Source organism: Talpa europaea (genome assembly GCF_964194135.1).
Source record: "Talpa europaea genome assembly, chromosome: 11".
NCBI classification, from domain to species: Eukaryota; Metazoa; Chordata; class Mammalia; order Eulipotyphla; family Talpidae; genus Talpa; species Talpa europaea.
The window spans coordinates 15,645,509-15,668,618 of NC_140078.1; the positions used below are offsets into that span (position 1 = coordinate 15,645,509).

The 23,110-nt window shown below is 41.8% G+C and overlaps 1 protein-coding gene across 1 annotated transcript in view; it reads right to left on the reverse strand.

Moving 5' to 3' along the window:
• Positions 1-23,110, reverse strand: part of ATRN (attractin) — a gene marked incomplete at both ends in the record, with an annotated part of 98,983 nt that overhangs the window by 25,536 nt on the left and 50,337 nt on the right. The window contains 10 exons of the mRNA XM_084248234.1: positions 457-509; positions 2,242-2,335; positions 3,154-3,291; positions 8,495-8,728; positions 9,261-9,446; positions 10,905-11,124; positions 13,409-13,599; positions 15,110-15,248; positions 16,447-16,568; positions 18,601-18,821. Coding sequence (XP_084104360.1) covers positions 457-509; positions 2,242-2,335; positions 3,154-3,291; positions 8,495-8,728; positions 9,261-9,446; positions 10,905-11,124; positions 13,409-13,599; positions 15,110-15,248; positions 16,447-16,568; positions 18,601-18,821 — 1,598 coding nt within the window. The remainder of the gene's footprint in view (positions 1-456; positions 510-2,241; positions 2,336-3,153; positions 3,292-8,494; positions 8,729-9,260; positions 9,447-10,904; positions 11,125-13,408; positions 13,600-15,109; positions 15,249-16,446; positions 16,569-18,600; positions 18,822-23,110) is intronic.

The window sequence follows — 23,110 nt, forward strand, 5'->3', positions numbered from 1 at the left end:
CTGAGGACATTATGCCTAAGTGGAATAAACCAGCCATAAAAGAACAAACACTGTATGATTCCACATTATCAGGTACATAGAATAGTCAAACTCTAGGACAGAGAGAGACAGAAGAAAGGTGGTTGCTAGGGGCTGGGAGGAGAGAGAAATGGGGAGTGTCTGTTAAGTTTATTTTACCTGTTTAAAAAAACCACCATATGGTTTTCCAAAGTGGGTATACCATTTTAGATTTCCACAAAGAATGTAGAAGGTTCCTGTTTTTCCACATCATTGTTAAAACTTGGTATTGGTTTTTATCTAAGACAGATTAATAGATGATAATGTACCAGCTTACCACACCTGGGTGGCTGCTATATTTCTATCGCACTTACCATTCTCAAATCAACTTAGAGGAAATAATGAAGTTTTACTGAACTACTTTGCTTCTAGACAAATAAGAATTGCAAAAACACTTACAATAACATGTTCCTTTGAGAGGGTTTCCCTGGTATCGATTTTCTACCTCACATCTAGGGGGAAAAATGAAGATTATTGTCTATTACTAGTTACTAGTCAAAACAGAATCTATATTCACTTTAATATCAACCAGACTCCTTTACGTAAACTACAAACAGCTCTAAGTCAGTATTTTACATTCTTCACTGTTACCACATCAGGTGGAAAATGAGTTTACATCCATTTTCAATGCTGACTGCTCAGCAGCTCACACCGATAAATAATTGCCAAATAAATTATTGATAAATATTTGCCAAAATACACAAGCTAAATCCAAGTAGGATCAATCTAGACCCTACTTAATACCATGAAAAACACATTTTCTCTTTTGGAAGAAGTAAATATTCTTCTAAAAGTCCAGTGAAAGCAGTTTTCAAATATTCATTCACTTCTTGCCTATTTCCTGGGATAATCTGAGCCTGCCCTTTCAATGCAAGTATGTGAAGGCTAAACACCAATTAGAATTCTTTTTTTAATCTCTTGAACATGGCTCACCCATTTTGGGGGAAAAAGTGCTAATCAAAAAGAACGTTTCTCAGGTAAATATTCAGGAACACTGTGATGCTTGGCACTTGCTTCTACCTAAACTCTCTTGAGGAAAAAAAACCCTTTCCCCGGAACTACTCCTCCTTTCTTTATTGTATAACATGACTGACTAATTGCTCTATTACGTTGTTCTGTTTAAAGGCATCTACCTTCAAATGTTAAATTTAATCTTTGATTAGACTTTGCTTTATGGACTGGCTTCAGGGCAGTATGAAACTGGTAAACAAATACACTGGTACAAGCTATAAAATGCAGGCAGAGCAATTCCCTCCTGAACACCCCTGTCAATGTCTCAATCATTTGTGACACTATTGCTAGCATTCTTTAAGAAAAAACAAAGCTGATCAATGATGTATCTGCTCTGTCAGCTCAGTGTTTTGATACTACAAAAATTTCTCTCTGAAGTCTCTTCCTAAGAGAACCAATAAACCTGCATCATGTTTTCGTGAGGTGAGGCATACAGGTATGTTAACTGGGGGATAATCTCTCTTTAACTCACTAGGGCACTAAAAACGATTATACTAGGCCCACTATGGATAGATGGGGAAATGAGGCTCTGCACAATTAAGGGGTTTGTCTCAGAGGACCCTGCTGCTCAGTGGAGGCATTGCAACTGCAGAAACCCCAAGTTTGCCTAATGCCGTTTGTCTCCTCATGGATGATAGGACCCTGTCTTCCCTGGAAAATGTCTGATACACTATACCAAAGAAAGTGCTAGAACAGGAAGGAACGTTAAAGGTGAACGTTGTCTCATCTCAACTATGAGACAACCAAAATAAAATACTACCCTGGAATATACCAGCTTTTCCAAATCTCAGTAAGGGTGCAGCCTCCTGACGTGACAAAAATCAAGTTGTTGCTCAAGTTAAAAGACTAATGCAAGTCAGCAACCCAGGAAACCTAAGAGTCACTAAAACATAAAAATGTAAATTAAAAAGCCATTAAGGAATTGCTGCTGAATTGATGGCCTCCTCAGCATGGGACCTGACCACCTCAGACTTGTGCAAAGTAGAAAGGGCAAAATTTCAAATCAATCAACGAGAGATCCTTCAGAGCCCATGGGAAAAAGGGCAGGGAAGGGGTGGCTGTGCAGGTTCAGGCAGTTTCAGTGCCCCTTGGTGCTCCCTGGTGGTTCAGACCCTGCTGACCTGGCTGTCAATCACTTAGCCTGTGGCAGGGGTCTCAGGAGTGGGTACTCACAGCTGGCACTCGTCTCCCTTGACGCCCTTGGTGGTGCAGAAGCACTTGCCCGTGTTGGTGTTGCACAGGGATGCATGCCCGTTGCACTTGCATGCTGGGGAGAAGGGAGAGGAATGCAGGTCACCATTGGTTTCAAAGCTTATGATCAGAGACTTTTCCTAAAATAGTTACCTGACTTGGATTCGATGGGGAAGAGGATGAAAAGAAAAGCATTAAATGGGTAAGATTCATGTTTTTCAATTAATCAGTCATCTCAAATAAAGTAAAGGTAACATTAAAGGACTCAAAGTCACATGACAGGAGGAAAGAGAACGGCGGCTTCCACTGCCATCCTAAGGAACCACTATTTTGACTGCTTCTCTCTGTACAATTCTTTCACTCATACATAAACACTTATGAAGCATCTCTGCTGTGCCAAGTGCTGGGTGTGGAGACACTCTGAGCAATGACTGGTCTCTGAGGGGGTCTGGCTGCACCCCACTTTTCCACTCCTGTTCTTCTCTCCTTTCACTCTCCCCAAAAACTCAGAGTCCATGAAAGCCTTCTGAGATGGAGGGAGCCTTTCATTTGAGGCTCCCTCAACAGTGAGCCCACTCCCCCAGCAGCGCTGATTCATCACCCACCGTGCCATTCCAGGAGGGACAATGAGGTGAGGCTTCCAGTGTAAGCCCCTTGCTTGTATCATCACCCTAAGGCTCCCCTCTTTCATTTCCAGCTCGTTGCCTTAACCGCTACTCTAACACCCGTCGGCTCTGCTCATTCCCTCCCACACTGGTGAGCTGAACTTCCGACAACTGTGATTTATGAAATGCTGTATTCAAAACCAAGTGGCTTTACACCTCCTGGACAGTCAAGACAAGGAGAAGCACTATGCCAGCCTGTGTGCAGTCAGGCCCAACGGATTTGACTTACGCTGACATTTCCCTCCGTTGGTGGGGTCACCATAGAAGCCGGAGATGCAGGTCTCGCAGTGCTTGCCTGTGGTCAGGTTCTCACACTTCTCACAGATACTCTGATTAATGCATTTGCTGTGGCCATTGCATTGGCAAGCTGGAAGGAAAAGAACGTTAAGGGGTCTGTTCCATGGTGGAACTGGTGGAATAGGTTAGACAAAACTTATTTGCAGTCATCTGCTTATACTCCTTGTTGTCGCAAAATACAAAACCATCAGAACTGATCTACTAAAAACTCTTACTGAGAAATAAGACCACAACAGCAAAAATTAGGTATGCCAGGAAAGTCAGAAATATATCACAGCAAGGTGGAAACCCAGACCCATCAAAAAATTAATTTTCATTGTTATTCATTGTATAATATATGCTCATGATAATGTAACAAATAAAAGAAGGTAGAAAAGTCGTATACATGTCTAGCACACAGAGATGACTATTCACATTTGGTACCTTTCCTTCCAGAGTTTTTCTTTTTTCTTTAAAGATTTATTTATTTATGCATACAAGCACTGGGGTTCAGGCTAGAGGTGGGGGCAGGTGGTGAGTGGATTCAACAGAGACAGAGTGGGGAACAGAACAGGCAGATTGACTGAAATACACTGCTGAGGGGAGCAGCGGGCGAGTCAGGAGAGGTCTGCTGTGCCATGAGGATAGCTCCCTGGACAGGGATCAAACTTGTGCTGCAGTGGCTGTGGATAGCTTCATAAGTTGTGACTTAACCTGTTGCACCACCAGGGAGGCCCTCCAGAAGTTTTTCTACGCAATTTTATATACTTGTGTTCATATTAATATTCAATTTTGATTTCTTTTTAACTCAGATCACAATGTACCACATTATTCAATTTACCATAAATAGAACTTAAACGGCAGAATAATTCCTTTGAGTCATAACAGTTACATAACTATTCCCTTATATTTTGATATTTGGTTTGCTTTTAAATTTTTTATTATTAGAAAAATAATCATCTTTATATATAAACATTTCCAGAAGTGGGATCACTAAGACTGGGTCACCTGGGACTCAATAACCAGAAAGGCAGACAACACGTGGGCCCTTCAGCACTGCTTGGACAGCTGTGCAGGCTATGACTGCAAGACCCAAGGGACCTGAACCAACCAGAGTCCCAGCAGGGACTCTGAGTCTCTGCTTCCGCTGATCTGTCTCGGTTGATCAACGTGATGTTGTTTTTCATCACCTCAGCAAATTTCTACAGCCTGCTCCACTTGCCCACCCGCTAGCTACCCCATCCCTACAGGTATTTGAGTTGTTTTATATAGACTGCAACTGAAAAGCTTAAAATAACTATCAGTAATGTCTATAATAAAATTACTTAAGGTGTGTGGATATACATGTTTGTATGGAAATGAGCAACGGTATTAGCAAAAGGGCAAAATACAACACACCGGAAATATAAACCTAAAATCATTTTCCAGTAAAAATACGTATTGTGGCTCAAGAATGAAAGACTGAAGAAAGGCTTCTCTTTCTTCCTCTTCAAAATCTCACTGAAATTACAGAAAATTGACAAAAACAGGGACAAATCAAAAGGAGTTTGAGGTTAAGAGTAAAAGGTACTATCAAAAGGATGGAGAGACACTTCTGAAGTACTGGGGAATATCTAAAAATTACAAAGCAGACAGAAAAAAGAGGAGCTGAGATACCAGTATCATAATGGGGGAGGAGGGAACTGCCAAAGTGACTGGATGCATGTTACCAACTGACACCTCAAACGTGCAGCTGTGGCTGGGGTCAGAGCAGGCCTCCAGAGAGTGGAAGTGACTCATGACCTGCTCTGTGCCTGCTCAACAGCTGGCTGAGGCATCTGTCCAGCGGCTACAGAGGAGACGGACAGTTCTGTGGGGGCCAGAAGAGGTGAAATATAGATCAGAAAGGAAAATCAGGGCAAAGCCCCAGCCGCCTTAACAGAATGAAAGGCTGTCACTCCGCATATCCAGGAACATGCACACACCTCTAGGCACCTGGTCCATTGTGTCCCCCTCCTCCTACTATGGGAGAAATGCAGGCCACTCAGCAAAAGCAGGGAGGACAAGAGCTGTGGAGCTGTGACTGGCCAGCACCCTCTCTCCCTTAGCCGTCACACCATACCTTCACACAGCTCGGCTCCCATCAAGGGCTGTTATTTCACCAGATACAGCCTTGACATTAATGGAAAAGCATAGGTTTAAATCTTTCATTAAAATGTGAACTATCAGCACATTCAAAATAGAATTGTAGTTCTTCCAAAATGTTAGATGAAAAAAGGGAACGGAGAAAGTCAATTGTTTGGTAGATAAAAAAGGGGTTCCTCATTTTATTTTGCATTTCCCTATTCTTGCTATTTCTCTTTCTGAGAACGACGGGATGCTTCTTTATAGCCTGTGAGGAACAGGAATTTAGCACAATGGCTGAAGCCCCTTCATCCCCCAACCAATATTTCTGAAAAACAGCTGTGCATTTCAGAACAAAGTGGCTCAAAGCTTATTAGTTTATCTCACACCAGGCGCCACTAGTTGTAAAACTACTCCTATCTTATCTAACTAAGGGGAGGTTAGGGGTCAGATGCTTTTGATAAACAAAACAGGCTAAATCTAATTATCCCAATCTGTAAATTCCTGCCCCTTACTTCAAGCTCTGGACCAGGTGCCTGGAGGCGTGTGCATGCTGGGATGTGGGGATGTGCTGAGAGATGCCCCTTGGTGGGGGGTCAATCTTTCATTCTGTTAAGGCAGCTGGGGCTCTGTCCTGATATTCCTACAATAACACTTCATTTCTACATGACTCCTACATGAATTCTTTCCTGTGTAGAAGTCAAGACTCTCCGGGTTCCGGGCCTCCCCGGTGGCGCAGCAGTTGAGCGCTGGGTTGCGAAGCTGCCCGCAGCCTCTGCAGCACCGGTTTGATCCCTGGCTGCTTCCCGGCCACCGGAGGAGGGTCCCGCATGGCGCGCAGACCTCTCCTGCCGCCCGCTGCTCCCCTCAGCAGTGTGCTTCGGTCCTTCTGCCTGCTCTGCTCCCCTCTCTGGCTCTGGTGAATTCTCTCACCCTCCTGCGCTTCTGACTGTACCCAGTGCTTGTATAAATAAATAAATAAATCTTAAAAAAAAAATGCAGGGAAAAAAAATAAAGAGAAAAGAATCTCGGGGTTCCTCAGCACTCCTTGACCCCAACATTTGCTCACTTTTTTTCTATTAGGTTGACATTTAGCCTTTTTTTTTCCCCTGGGGGTTTCCATACTCTGGATGATGCTCATGTGTTATGTACACTTCAGACAATTTCTGTAAGTCTCTGTCTCTTGCCCTTTACCTTTATGTACCAAGGACACAGGGCTCCCACTCTCCCCCTCCCCCCCCCACACCCCAAAGAGGTCCTCAGAGTCCTGTGGCCAGACACAGGCTTTTGGAGAAGATCCCACTCACTGACATCCTGGCATGTGCAGCTGCCTGCCCTGCTGTCTGCAGGCCCACCAGCACATTTCTGAGCTTTCACAGGAGGTGAATAAAAGGCCAACTTCCCAGAGCTGGCTTCTCAGGGCAGCACCCCTAGCAGCAGGGGATGTTCTATTCCTTCTTGCATCAACCAATGGACAGAAGGGAAGAGTGGAGAGAAGGGGAGGGAAGGTGGGCTGGGGAGGAAGGTAGGAGAAGGGAAAGGAAGAAGGCAGGCAGGCAGGTAGGCTCACTAAATTCTTTCTCTAGCCAGAAGGGAAAGAGACCTTTTTCCTTTCTTCCTTTTCATTAAGAAAACTTGTTTTTATAAATCCTTCCTCTGTTCCTTTGATTTGTATATACACGTAAATTTTTTTAAAACAAAGTACTGGCTCTGGTCTGCACTGCAATCCAGGAATGCTTCTCTGAGGGGGCTGGGAGCCATCCCTTTGAGATGTAAACATCAAGAAGACAGCATCGTTTCTCCCAGGGACTTGGGGAACTTAGCCCAAGTAGGCAGGGCCAAGTACCCACCGCCTGCTGTAAAGACGCAAAAACTTTTCCTTTTGGATAAAGACAACTGATGATCCCAGGTATTCACCCAATCACCAGGTGGATTCAGGGCAACTATGAAAGAATATATAGCAAATGGTGCCATAAGATCCTCTCACATAAAGACAAATTATTGTTTATCTTTAGAACATGTATTTTATGGGTTGGATGTGTGTAGGGGAAGGTAAAAAGTATCCGGTTTTTCTGCCCTCCCGCCATCAGGATAGATGATGGATCCTTGTGGTCCCGAATGCATGCCTGATGGCGGGCACCTGGAGTAGGGGGTGGGCATATGTAGATAGGATTTGACTGGGCTTATAAGGGCGGCGTCAGGGAGATGCCAGCAAAAGCAGAACCACGAGAAGCAGAGAGGGAACCACGAGAGGAGCAAAGAACAAGGCCACCAGAGAACGGCCGGAGAGCGGTTGACTTGCTGGGGGCTGGGAGGCCTGCCAGCCTCCCGGCCCCTCAGCACCCCTGCCTGCCGGGTACCTGGTAAATCCCAATGAAAGCCTGCAAAAGCCACTGAGGGCTCCAGGACTCTCTCCTCCTTTACCGGGTCTGCTGGATTAGAGATCCTGCACTGTGCCCCTCCTGCCACTACAATGTGCTTGGTTATTTAAAGGGGTGAGATTTCTCAGCCTCTACAATCTCATTAGTGGATTGCCTGCAATGTGCAATAATAAAACTGTTTTCTTCTCTACATTTGTGGAGAATTTCTGGGGCCACAGATTTTATTTTCAATCCTTCTCCCCCCCGGCCCCACCCCCAAAAACTGCCACCTTGTATTTTTAAGTAAAAAGCAAACTATATCGGTGCCGTGGTGATAGGTGTGGTGTGTGGTTAAAACACACCTGAATGTTATTATCCTAAACCTAGACCTTTGACTCATATACAATGTTGGAAACCAATGTCACCTCAATAAAACAACAACAACTGTAGAACAATGTACGTAATATATAATACGCAAAGCACTTAAGTGTAGGATTTTAAAATATTTCCATCAGTATGCGCGGAGGTATCAATATCAAATAGTTTTACCTCTATGAGAAACTGGGAGGAGCAATTCCAGTTTTTATATATATTTGTAATATTTACATTTTTTTCTAATGAATATGTTACTTTTGTAATGAAAGTGAGCTCACTTGAATCTCAATATTTTCATTTATAGGCATTAAATTTTTTTCACGTGAAAATACTTCTCCTAAGATAATGTTTTGTTTTTCCTAAAGAAAATCCATATAAATAATTTAGCTTTATAGGTTTTATTCTTTTTTAAGTGGGTAGTGAAACACTTGATTTTGGACACACAAGGCATCTTACCTGGACACTCAATGAAAGACCAGTTGTACCTGCCGTCCTCCAGACACATGCTGGAATTGAGAAGGGGCTGCGGGTAGGAGTGTCCTGTGGGAGCCTGGGCAGGCATCCTCACCGGCCCTTTATAGGAGCCCTCTATGCATTTCCCTTTGCCAGTGTTGCTGGGATCCGTACACCAGCCACAGCCCGGCTGCTCTAAGCAGTGACTGCAGGTGCAGTAGCCGGAACAATTTTCAGCTGTTAAGAAAAACACATGTTGTAATTCACTATCATAGATTTTAATGTATTGCATTTAAATTATCTTTTTCCTTAACAGACTCTTCTCGTGAATCTAACTCCTTATTCTATTATGTTAGTTAAGTGTCATACAGGGAGCCTAATCTTTTGCCCAACTTATAAGGACTCTTCGAGCTCAATCCCAGGATGCTGAAGGCAGAAGGGACTTTAGAGGTCACCTCCTGGAAAGTGCTTATGTTATGAATTAGGATTAAAATATGGAGACACTACTTGTGTTTGGTAACATGACACTGAAGTTGAGCAACTTATTTCTGTACTTGGATCTGTCCTACATTTATTTACTTGGGTCACTGCACCTGATTCTGTCTGATGAGGTCATCAGGCAGTCTCCAAACAGACCTGAGCAGAAGGCCAAGTTAGTCCTGTCCCGAAAATGTCCAGATGCGGACAGTGCTGCTCCACAGCAAGCACAGCTGCCCCCACCCAGTAACGGTGGGAAGCTAACGGTGCCCGGAGCTCACTTTTCACTTACGGGGGCAACTGCTCATGGTATACCACTCCATACACTGGCCAAAGGGGAAGGAAGCCACGTAGGCATTGGAGTCCACGCACTGCTTCATGTTGCTGCACCACATGCACTCGGAGCTGCCGCTGGTGCACTCTCCGCACGCAGTCCTCAAGGCACACGGAGTCCGGCACTGCTTGGCACTGTGGTTCGCTGGAAGCAAACCCAAGAGATGCAGTCAGAACTCCCACCACGCTGGCCAAGGCCATAGTTTCCTCAGTATGACGTGTGACCCACTGTGTGTCATGAAATAAACTCAGTAGACTACACTAAATAAAGGAGAAAATAGAAACCATGAGAGTCACCATGTACTAATTAATAAAGAATATATATTTGGGGGGGTGATTTTCTTTTCAAAGAGCATTAGGGAAAGAGAGAAAAGAACAAGATGTTATTTCCATTAAGAGCAGGGGTTCTAACTCTCCTTAGAATGTAATGGACTCAGGAGCCTCCCCTGGTAGCACAGCGGTTGAGTGCTGGGCTGCAAAGCTACCCGCTACTTCTGCAGCACTGGTTCGATCCCCGGCCACCAGCACATGGCGCAACAGACCTCTCCTGCCACGCCCACTGCTCCCCTCAGCAGTGTATTTCATCGGTCTGCCTGTTCTGTTCCCCGCTCTGGCTCTGGTGAATTCTCTCACCCTCCCACGCTTCTGACTGTACCCAGTGCTCGCATAAATAAATAAATAAATCTTAAAAAAAAAAATCATTCAACCACTTAAAAAAAAAAAAGAATGTAATGTACTCAGGATGAACTTCAGGGGGGGGTTACAACCCAGCTAGATATATAAAGTCAAAAGTCTATGTATTTGGGAAGGAAGAGGGACCACACATTCATTAAATTCATCAAAGTGTTCAAGATCCAAAATGTCTGAAAAGCACCTAGAGAGTTTAGAAATCATAGTTTAAGTAACCCTACTATGCTATGAATTCTCTCCTACACCTCTGAATCCTCAAATTACAGCACCTTCCTGAAAAGAGACTTGAGGCCAGTTGAGTCTAGTCTCCCAAAAGTGCCCCTCAAAATTCCCCCTTTTACTTTTATGTTACTCCCTGTGCAGGAGCTGGTGCCTGTCCTAAGCTTATCTGCATGCTGAGGTGCTGTGCCTGGCCTGCCTTTGTGATATCTGCACAGGCTGAGAGGAGAGTAAACCTCAAAGGGCTCCCCTGCACATTATGGCGACCTTGGCTGGCTTCTGCTCTTGTCATTTTCTCCCTACTGACGCCATCTTCTGTCCACTGCCCAGATAGTGAACTGCTTCCTTGTTTAATCTACTTTGTTTTTACTTGCATTTTTTTGTTCTCTCTTCCACATCATTCTTTGCCAACACCAAGAAAGTTTCAGAATAATTCTTAAATTTTCAACTTATTAATTAAAATACTAGGTTCTTTGAGTAGTGTTACTTATTTGTGTTTTTGCTTATGGCTCATAGTATTCACAGTCAGAGACTATTTCTGTTTTTAAAATTCTGGGTTATACTCTGGTCCATATGCTTAAAATCAATACTCCACCAGATTTTCATGAATGTTTCATACATCTCAACACCTACTCATGCCTATGGTTTCTCTTCCCATGAGCCTCCAACCGTGCCCAACCCACCCTCTGCTTACCAGGCCTTTCACAGACACTGCCGTTCAGTGGGTTGATGCAGGTTGCAGCCTTCAAGCCCCGAGTGCTGGGCTCGGACAGGATCCCACAGAAGCCGGCATCGCTGGGCTCAGAGGGCATCCACTGTAGCAGGCTGTTTGTAAACGGGGACATATCTTCCCAGCACCAGTAGGACACATTGATCTTCCGAAGGCCAACCCAAGGAGTTAAGGTGAGCTTTGACTACAGCAAAAAAGACTAAGCTATGAATACAATGGCTTGACCAAAATAGCCCTCTGATAAAAACTAGTGACACATACCCCATAGATGAGAGGAAAGCTGACTCTACGTTAGGATTAGGACAGACCATCACTTCTGCATTACACACTATGCCTGGCATATCAAAGTATTCATTTAGATTAATAGCAAAGCAATAATAAAGCTCCTGAATTTTCAAACCTTGTGACAAATGCTATGAAGAGCTATCCCCCCACCTCCAAATTGGTTTAAATGTTTTATCCTCACAAGTGCTCACCTGATCGACACTATGAAATATTGATTGCATGCCTATTTTCATGTCATTAATTCTGTTTTGAGGCCTTGGCCAATTCAGGTGATTGAAGATTCCCACCTTCAGCTGGGGGATATTGGCTGACATTAAATTTTACAGGAATAAAAGGATAGTGATCCCCTGGGAAAGCCTCCATCTTCAGCTCTACTGAATTTTCCTTCTCAATGCAATTTAAAAAAAATGTAAATCAGAGTATAACTTTAGCCCGGAAATGAATTTATAATTTTGGCAGTTTTAAAATAAAATGTACAATGGATTTATATTTTTGAGAGCAAAAATAATACAGGCTTATTTAAAAGACCTAAGAGAAATAAACCCAAAAGTGGTTATTTCGGTTGTGATAAATATTTATTTTCTTATTGTTATTGTTAATATTTTAAAATGTTCCTTTTAGAGCCTCCCTGATGGTGCAAGGGATTAAGCACAGCACTGTGAGGCAATCCACAGTCTCTGCAGCATGGTTTCATTCCCCGGCCAGCCAGGGAGCAACCCACATGGCACAGCAGACCTCTCCTGACTTGCCCGCTGCTTCCCTCAGCAGTGTACTTCAGTATATCTGCCCGTTCTGTTCCCCATTCTGTCTCTGATGGATCCTCTCACCCCCTGCATCTCTGGCCTGTACCCCAGCTCTAGTATGCATAAATAAATAAATCTTTGAAAAAAAAATGTTCCTTTTAAATAAGTATTTTTTTAAGGAAAGAAAATTAAAATCAATACTTTTTTATAGTTCTTCAATAACTTCTCTTCAATTTCTTGATAAAATTCAAAGCCTTTAGCACGACAGCCAAAGTTGTAATTTGGCCTTAATCCCTTCTTGAGGCCTCACTCAACAATTCCCTTGCCACCAGTCATGCAAGCTTACCAGCAGCTCACCAATCTCTGTGAAAAGGTGGGAAGGGTATCAATACACAGAGACCCTTTCCTTTCTCAGCTTCCCAAAGCACTTCTCATCTTTAAGGGTAACCTCTTTCTGGCTGTCTAGTAGCCAGTCTACCCTCAGTGCTAGCCTGGGCCTCTTTCCTATGTTGTCACGCAAGCCTGGGCTCTAAGTCTCAACTTACAACTGTGGAAGCACATTTCACTTTAGTTGTCTCCCTTCTGTCAGTCTTATCACAAGTCTGTGCATGTCTGTTGTATAAAGGCAAATTAGACTACACAGCAAATTAGACTACACAGCAATTTGGACTACCCAGAACCTTCTAAGGCTAGGAAACCTGTGGGAGAGAGTAGAGGGACCAGAAGACATATCTCTATGGTCAGCCAGGAGAGCTGAACCCTTCGAAACAGGTCTTCTTCAGAGACATGGAATTGGGAATCATGGTCTTGGGCAAAGCTGAAAAGCATTAATTTTTTTGAAAGCACAATAATAGGTAAGGTCTGCTGACAGTCAAGGACAGAACACTGAGGGAAGCCACACTAGAAAAGACAAAACATGATTGTGGAAATAACAACTAGATGCTGCCTGAGAGCATTGGCTGGGCAGGGAGAGAAGCTGGGTTCCTGGTGTGCTTAGAAGCTCTTGATGAGAAGATCAGTCCTCCCCCTCTGGACTGACCAGATCTAAGACCCAGACAGGTGTCCAATTCTTGGGGTCATAAATATTAAGTCATATAACATATTATAATAATACCTGAAATCCGAGATTCAGGTGGCTTAATCCGGTCTAGCTAATTAGCAGTGACGTCCCCCACCCAAGCAATAAATCAGATACAAACTAATCTACTGAATCACCAGGATATGAGCACATTTATACAAGCTATGACTCATAAAAAGAAAGTGTTAAACATTTTTAGATAAGACGGCATTAAAGGAAGAGAACCTGACAGTCCAGTTTCGCAATCTATCACACCATGTGTGCCAGCATCCTCCTGCTGAGCATGGCACAGGCAAGCCAGATTCAGGCCTTTGGTAGAAAGAAGGATACTACAAACTTAAGTTCTGAGGATTTCAACTCACCATGCTCTGTGATGACTGCATCATTCGTAGCTGCTTAAGAACAAATTCTACCTTCTTCTGGGTCGTAAGAGAAGCCAAAAAGGCATTGTGGTTCCTACAGGACAATTTAGCATTGTCATAGTTCTCCTTGGCAGTAGTAATTTTCAAACATGCGTTTCCAACCAAATGCCAGCCAATGCCACAGATATTTTCTTTTGTAAAGGAGGGAGAGGAAAAAAGTTTTAGAAATCACACAAAACTACTGTATTACCAATTCAAATTACTGGAAACATCAATGGTCTTTGTGATTTGAATTTTATTAGGATGTGCTTAGGTGCCTCAGACACATTCCTAAGTACCAAATACATAATACAGAAATTTTTAAATGTTGGTCATATTTCCTGAATCTCAAAAATCAGATTCTGATGTCAACCCGCTAAAGTCTTAGAAGAAAACACTTTTTTTTGGTACAGCATCAGATCTGTAAACCTCCTTTTAAAGAACAAATAGAAAGGAGACCAAAACCCTAAGTAAAAAGCAGAAAAATGAACATGTGTTTTAGAAGGGTGGGGTAGAAAACCACAACAATAGAAATGAGTTGGCAGAAGAACTAAGCTACAGACTTCAAGGGCTGCCCTGCTTCCACAGCACTAAGTGGGAGGTAAAATCAAGTTCATGAAACATCTCCAAAACAAGGTGGAAAGATCTTTTGGGGGAAAAAACCAAAGTGGTACAGCTTTAGCACACAAGGCAAGCTTGTAGTATTCTGCCACTGTGATACCCTGAAGAGTCATGGATGCCTCCAGGATGCCAGGAACAAGGGACACAAATCCAGCAGAATCAGATGCCCTGGAGACACCATCAACCATGTTCATTAACAGTCAGGGAGAGAAGGGAAACATCACAGGAAGGGGATCATTCAAAAGCAGGTAAAGACTTGCTCCTTAAAGTGTGGCTTCAGTGTCACTGTTAAAATGTACATCTTGGGCACCATCCCAGATCTGAACCCGAATTTGTCTTCTAGAACGATCACCAGGTGCTTTGCTGTGCATGAAACTTTGAAATGCAAAGAGATAAAGAATAAGAAGCCCATTCCTGCAAGCTGAATTGACTACCACAGCACATTCACAGGCCCTGGAGGATGCCAACTGTCCTGCACAAACCCAGATGTCACACTTTGTCACATTTTGCCAAATGTCCTTCCCAGACATCCTGGTTAGGCAAATGTCAGCATTTCAATCATGGTTTCCTGGTTTCAGGCCCCCAATTCATCATCCTAAGCCTCAGAGGTACCATAAATTGAGGTATCTGGGGTTGGAGAGCACCAGAGAAGATAATGCTAACAGAGGTATCTCTCCTCTCCTTGTCAGAAGGTGCCAAAACCTAATTCCCATGGTCAATAAGAAGTACCCCTCATAAAGGTCCCAGGAAGTTGGCTGCTGAGACTGCTACACGTTATTCTAGTTATGACAGCAGATGGGGTGGGAGCGAAGGAGCAGGCTCAACAATACAGAGCCGAGCTGTCACAGGATTCTCCAGAGTTGCAGATGAGACTTCATTTTATTTCAATGAGCAGTAAAAGCAATTGTTATAAATAACAATCACAGTACTGGTATGGGAGAATCACTGGATAAAATGAGCTTGTTCCCTCTGCCAGGTTCACTCTAAGCTGCACAATATTGGGCCCATATCCACCAAGATGCGCCTCTCGGCAAGGCCTACCAGGCAGGGCAATGCACTCCTGATTCCGGGGTTCCCACTGGCAGTTCTGGTCCAGGGCACAGCTCCTGCAGCTCGTCTTCTTGTTACAGTAGTACATAGGGTTATCCTTGGGGCAATTCTCATACCTAGCAATGGAGATCTAGAATACAGGAAACAAAAAGTTTTCCTCTCATATCCACAGAGAGAACTCAGGAGGAGGACAGAGAGGATACTAAAAATGACAAACTCTAGTTGAGGGAGCAAGCTTCAAGTAGATAAAAATACAAGAAGCACAATGGCGGATGAAGCAGCACTACAGTGGAACCAGCATGGTAAAATGCTCTGCTCAAGAACACACCTTTAACCAGCAAGGAAGCAGTGCTCTCTTAAACATTCTGCTTTAACCTGCTCATCTATAAAATGGGGGTGTTGGGCCTCCCCGGTGGTGCAGCGGTTGAGCGCTGGGTTGCGAAGCTGCCCGCGGCCTCTGCGGAGCCGGTTCGATCCCCGGCTGCTTCCCGGCCACCGGAGGAGGGTCCCGCACGGCGCGCAGACCTCTCCTGCCGCCCGCTGCTCCCCTCAGCAGTGTACTTCGGTCCTTCTGCCTGTTCTGCTCCCTGCTCTGGCTCTGGTGAATTCTTTCACCCTCCCGCGCTTCTGACTGTACCCAGTGCATGTATAAACAAAACAAACAAACAAACAAAGAAAACATGCCTCTATAAAAAAAATAAATAAATAAATAAAATAAAATGGGGGTGTTGAACTTGCTGCTTTCAAATGCCTCCCAAAACATGCCTCAGAAAGGTTTTGTATTTTATGAACTGCATTCCAAAGAGTGCCTTTTAAATTGATAAATACTACATAAGCTGAGTCAAATCTTTTTCTGCATCTTATTATAACCTAAATAAAAATGCACAAATGGTAAGCATTAAGTTATGCTGAGTTGAGAATTACCCTAAGACAAGGAGATTTTGCAAAGTCTCTTATCTCTATAATGCAGTATGACTGACACCTGATCCCTTTCAGTCTCAAGACCTAACTTGCTCAAAACCTTGTATATAGGTAGAGCCATCCGGCCATTCATTAGAAGCCTCACATCACAGACCCAGTACTTAACCACAGCCATGCTCAGGGGCAGGGGGTAGAGGGTAGAGAGTATTCAGAAAACAGTCACACCTGCTTCTAAAACACCACACATATATTTTTGTGGTAGAGCAACCACTTCCTAGAAGAAAACCACCTTTGAAGGTTTTAAAAATTACTCTGGTTCAGTATTTATACCATATACATTACAATCTAAATGTGACTTCATGTGGAATTTTCCCCTGCTCTGAAATCTGTGAGAAGTGGTCTCTGACCTGGCCTTCTGTGCAGCTGTGGTTCATCGGGACACAATGGTCATTGCACCAGTGGCAGTCATTGGTGTTGGCTGTGCAGCTGTAACAATCCGTGTGCTGGTCGCATCGGTCATGATCGAGAGCTATGGAGAGAAGAAAAACTCATCAACCAAGACAGCTTGTCAGAACAGTCAGTCATGACTGGTGAGAGCTGTTGTTAAACACAATCTGAGATTGAAGTAAAAAAAACAAAATAAAGTAACAATGGTTAGGGAGTAAAGTATGGAGTGAAACTGGCAGGAAAATATATTGGTATGTTCAACTTAAAATAGTATTTAGAAATAAGTAGACAATCTGAAAATATACTACTTTGTACTACCACAACAAAAGTATATGACACAACATATGTAAATCAAGCCATTATGCTTTACACATTAAAATTATTAAAGTGATATATGTGAACAATTCTCAATAAAAGGGGCTAGTAGTAAACAGAAAGAGAAAAACAAAGATGGATTAGATTAATTTAATATAACAACAATAAGATGTATGGAAGTGTACCTGATATCTGGAATACTTTTCCTCCCAAGAAAATCAACCAGCAATAGAATGAATATCAAAAGCTGCCTCGGAGACAAAGTACCTAGTAGGAAACCAAGCCATTCCTCCCAGCTACAAACGCAAGACTAATCTGGGCACAGGAAGCAGGCAGCACCACAGAACCATTAGCAGGTGCCATGCTGAGATGCATTTTATACACATACATGGAAGGGAAGGAGGACTAGCTGGAGAATTTCTGGGTTACCGCAGACCTGCTGCCTCTCCAACTGACACCAGGTCAAGGTGAGCAACAAAAGAGAAGCTGCATGACCAACTGCTCCTCTGTTGAACCACTCTAGGAGATGGCACCTGGTGGACTCCATGGGCAAGGAAAGGCAGAGACCCTCCTCGCTTGGACTCCACATTGCTCCTTAGGGTGTTCCCCTACCCGGGTCATCACCCCAAGGACTGAAGATGCTCAGAAAAGAAAGTAAACCAGGGAGTTCACATCTGAGAAGAGCTCACAGCAAACCATCTAAGTAATTCAATATTACGTTCTATAAACTTCAGCATTTAGTTTGAACTTTTCAAATTTGGTTTAAAAATAACTATTTCACTGATTTTATCCCTTTCAGGTGACAGGGACTAACCTACCCGGTTCTGGTCATCTCAGCTAATTCTCAGCACCCACTAGCCCGCCAATAACCCTGGATGGTTTCCTGCGTGTTCTTACTGAGGATTGATGTTCAGGAGTGAAAACTTGCCTCTACACCCTATAACTCCAATGACTAGTTAAGACAATGAATCAACATCTTTAATTAAAGTGAATAAATATTTTAAAAGGACTTTCTCACACCTTACTTCATGTATTGTACTATCAGCACAAAAGAGCAAGAAGCTGAGCAAGCAAGATGAGGAAAGCATGGAAAACATGAGGGGTGGTTCTGGAAGCAGGGATTACTGCTCATCCTCAGTAACCACCTGCTTTGCTGTCACTGACAAGCCTACTTAGTAAAACTAGAATACTTTGCAAAGATAGCAACTTGACCTCTATATGCTAAAATGACCTACTGCATAGCTATCTAAACATAGCTTTTCTGGGTTGAGTCTCTTAATCACATCCTTAACAACAAACAGACCCGCCTATATCCAATATGGTGGCCACTTGCCACATATCACTTTTAACTTAAATTATAAAATTAAAAATTTTTAGTTTCTCGTCACAGCAGTCTCAATTTCAAGTGTTCTCATAGCCATGTGTTGAGTGGCTACTTTACTGGGACGGTGCAGATACAGAACATTTCTGTCATCACCAAAAACACCCTATTGCACTGAATTGCCTCAGACCAGCTGCATCCAGGTTGGTTCTGAAGGGGATACACAAAGCCCATTTGGTGCTAAGGAGGTTTTGTCTCCACCACTGGCAAACAGCTTCTGAAGCCAGATGGGATGTTTCCACCCATTGTAAGGATGTTTGCAAACCAACTTTCCAATAACCATAAAGATTTTAAACAAGTTACTATGGAGTAATTTTAGATAATAAAATGAACATAAAAAGTATTCATATGCTAAGGACCTTCATAATTCAGACAAAATGAGATCTCAATTAAATTTTAAGAGGGGAAAAAAACATACTTCTTTTGGAGAAACATTCTGATTTTAACTTTTCTTCTTGTGCTTCAGTGGCCAACTCCCAGGAGATACACTGAGATGACCCTGCATTCCACACACACCGGATACCAGGGCCTGCTGCCAGACAAGCAGCTTCACTCTGGTGCGCTTCACACTGCTCTGAGGTAAACACTAGGATGTCACTGAGGAGGAGACTGTTGAAACCACCAAACACATACATGGTGCTAAAAGGGGAAAAAGAGAGAGAAGGAGGTTACTGAAAAGTCATGCAACCATGTCTGATACAGTTTTGTAATCTTCAGAGAAATCTTACACATCAAAAGTCCAGCAAGAAATGATTTTTCAAGGTCTCAAAAAACATTCAGATCCCCACCCCTCTGAATTCAAACTTTTCATCCTGGCCTATGATGATCCAGACTGGTTCCAATAACCTACCTACTTTTTACCAGCTACTACATTTTAAAGTTCTCATAATAACAAGTGACTTTTAACCATGATTCTCTGGACTATTTTAGTGTTAACTAACATCTTTTAAAATTAAAAGACAAATGTATTTCTCACAAACACATAACTCTACATTACATGCTTCTAATATATGCTCTTAAATATTAAAAATAAAAATGTACCATGTTAAAAGCATAAAGACTATCATTATAACTGTATAATGAATACATAGGCCAATAAGTAACAGATAAAAGTGTGTATGGAAATTCAGTGCACAGTAAAAGTGGCATCTCAACTAGTGGAGAAAAGCTGGATTTTTCAGCAATGTATACATGAGGTTATTTACTACAATATTACTGAAACATTTCAGTGGTAATAAGATAAACAATTCAGTGTTATAAAATAAACAAATAAGGGAAATATAAAACTGAATCCAGTTCTCACTCTCTACATCAAGATAAATTACAAATGGATTAAAGAACTGCCTGAAAAGAAAATAAACCACAAAAGCACTGGAAAAATGCATGGGTTAATTTCTCCATAACTTGAGAGTAGAACAAAAAATCACTGACTTAAAATCTGAAGGTAATTAGAACAATAGAAAAATGTGATCCTATAAATTAAAGGAACTTTTTGCATAGAAAGTAATGCTGTAAACAAAGTAAAAGGCAAATGATGTTATGAAAAGATTATTTATAACTTATGTTACAGGAAAAGGAATATCCCTGAAACAGAGTTTCAGCAAGTTTGTAAGGGCAAAATGCAAATGTGTGTAAAGCACATGAAAGATGATTTCCTTCAGTCACAAGAGAAATGCAAATTAAATTACACTGAGGTATCGTTTCTCACCTAAAAACACAAAGTTTGGCAATATAAATACCAATGAGGTAGTGGTGAATCAACAACTCTCATGCTTTGCAGCTGGGCATATAAATGGCACAAATTTATAGAGGGGAATGTGGTCCATTTATCTTTTGAAATGGAAATCAAATTAATATAAGTCGACCACAAAGATACAACAGCAAAAATACAAAAATAAGTATACATGAGGTTATTTACTATAACAATGATAATAATAGCAAAGACTCAAATAAGCCAAAATGTCCATCAGTTGGGATGTGATGGATAAAGTGTGATACCTCCACACAACGAAATACTAGGCAGATGTAAAAAGATGGTGTGATCTCCAGGATACATTATTATCCTGGGGGGAGGGGAGAAGGAAATGCAGAGAAAAGTAGTATATAGAACATGCAACCATATGTCTATTGGTAGGTTGAAATCAAGCATTCGCACACAAATTCATTTTTTACTTTAAAAATAAGAACAAAGTTTCCCTTTGTCTTCTTAAAAGACTTAAAAAGTAATGACCAATCCAGGGGAAAAGAATCTGCCTAGTGGTATCTAGAAACCACTCTCCCTAAGCACTCAAAAAAAAAAAAAAAAAAAAAAAAAAAAAAAAAAAAAAAAACCAAAACCAACTAACAACAATGTCAAAATCCCAAACCTGGGACTCTTTAGAGAGAAATCTAATTTCATATCTGGGATAAGAAATATTCCCGATGAGCCTGGAAGATCTTACCATATCAGAAAGAAAGGAAGAAGAAGGATAGTATCAAAAAGGCTCATAAGCTAACAAGAAGGTTCGTCGATGGTCAACATCTGAAATTTAATAGTAATAAAAAAAACTATAATGGATTGAAATACTGGTATTTTTAAATCCCTACATTCGTACTGATACATGTATTCTTCCAAAAAGAAAAATCTATTTGTCATCTTTGGAGAAGAAACAAGTTTATCATTTTTAAAATTGGTAAACAAAGTGATTTTGCCAAAATATTCAAGCGAATCTGATCAAGCTAATTTGCAGGAAGTTCAGGAGAGAGACCAGTATGTTATTCAAAGCATGAGGATGCAATCATCAAAGTCTAAACTACAGAAAATGATCGGTCAAGCAACACAGCTTCTTTAACAAGTAAGGGAAAAAACAGCATGGGGGTATACAGACGATGAGGGACTTAAAAGACATTTCAACCAATTGCAATATATGGATATTATTTAGATACTCACTTGAACAGATTAAATTTTTCTAAATGATGAGAAATTAGGAAACTTGAACACTGAGCACTGAGTGCTATTAAGGAATTACTATTCACTTCTAAAAGTATGATAATTGTATTGTGGTTGTGCTTTTCAAAAAGCCTTTGAAAGAAATCTGAAAGATACCCAGTCAATCCTCATATTTGCAGATTCCATATGTGCAAATTTGTCTACTTGCTAAAATTATTTCTAACTCCAAAGCCAATATTCGCAGTGGTTTTGCAATCCTTCACAGCTATGTGCATGCACAGAAAAAATTTCAGTTGCCCAGCACGCACATTCCCAATTGAGGTTGAACAAGGTAATGCTCAGCTTCTTGTTTGAGTTCTCGTATTATAGACAAGTGTCCATTTTGTGATTTGTTTAGTGCCATGTTTTTCTTCATGTTTGTTCTCTATCTTGGTGATTTTGCTATTTAAAATGGCCCCCAATAGTAGTGCTGAAGTGCTATCTAGTGTTCCTAAACACAAGGGCTATCTAATGTGCCTGATAGGGAAAAATCCGTGTGTTACATAAATTTTGTTCAGGCAGGAGTTACAGCACTGCTGGCTCTCTGCTCAGTGTCAAGGAGTCGACAATATATATCAAATCAGGCGTCAATAGACAGAACCACGTAAAACTAGGTTATGAATTGGTGGTTAGTTGATGAAAACAATGTGAGTGAGCAGAGGCTCACAGGAACCTATACCTTGAAGCAATAATTTAATATTTTCTAATTAATTCAGTATTTGTGGTGACTTTATTGACCATAACTATACTGCAAATAATGAAAATCATCTGAATTCTGAAATAGAAACTGATGAACTCATATGCTGGGGAGCTGCTTCAAAGTAACCTGAATAAGTTAGGGTGGCCATTAGTTGATGATTCCAAGATGAGTGATGGGCACATTAAGTTTTATTACACTGTATTTATTATACTCCCTCTACTTTTGTGTTTCAAATTTCCATAATAAAAAGTTATGACTCTCTTTCCAGGGGCGTAGGGAGGAACAACGTAGTACATGATGTATCTGCCATTTTGCCTAAATCTCTTTTCTATTTCAAGGATCACACTGAATTTCTAGCACTGAATAACATTACAAATGGGTCTGTTATCTCCTACATATTAACAAGTAATAATGAGTTTCATTTTGTTTTTAGTCTAAGGGCGAAAAGAAATCTTTGCAAGTCATTGGAAAGATCTATTTCTAAAAAGAATAAAATGCAAACTATTGTATCTACTTATTCATTCCCAAGTAACTATTTGGCATATACTATGTATGATAAAATCTCTGGTCTCTCTCTTTTCAGCCTGGAGAGTCAGCCAAAAGCTCTGTTCCACCTCTCAGCTGCCTCAACTGGATGAGAAAACTCCTGCAGGCTGAAGAAATTCAATCAATCTCTTTTTTTTTTTTTTGTGGGACCCTTGCCAGTGGCCGGGGACTGAAATGGTGCTGCAGAGGCTGCGGACAGCCTCGCAACCCAGCGCTCAACCGCTGTGCCATCTCTTTGAATACTATTCATCTCCCAGTTTCTACCCAATATTTCCTCATTATCTTGCTAGGTCTTCACTGTATACTTTTCAGTTGTTCAGTAAGAGACTTTGTGGCTGGATATTTGTTTATCCACATTCATAGCAGCAATTATCTGTAATAGCTAAAAGGTGGAAGCAATCCAAGTATATAGGAATAAGCGGATGAGTGGGTGAACAAATCAGTCTTAAAATGCTATTGTGGAAGGCCAAAGCCAGCAAGGTAATCAAAGTGATCCAGTTTGTATCATAGAGCACACCGGGCCATACCTGCCACGTATGTGACACCTCTTTTGTGTCGTTTACTGGGACATCCTCAATCCTGTCAATCACTGTGCCAGATTAGAACTTGAACAAGAGGTAGGCCAGAGGTTGTACAGACAGGAGACGACCCTAGCCTTAAGTTATCTGAAGCTAAGAGAGCTTTTGTGGCAGAGATTTGTGCTTCTCTTATTGA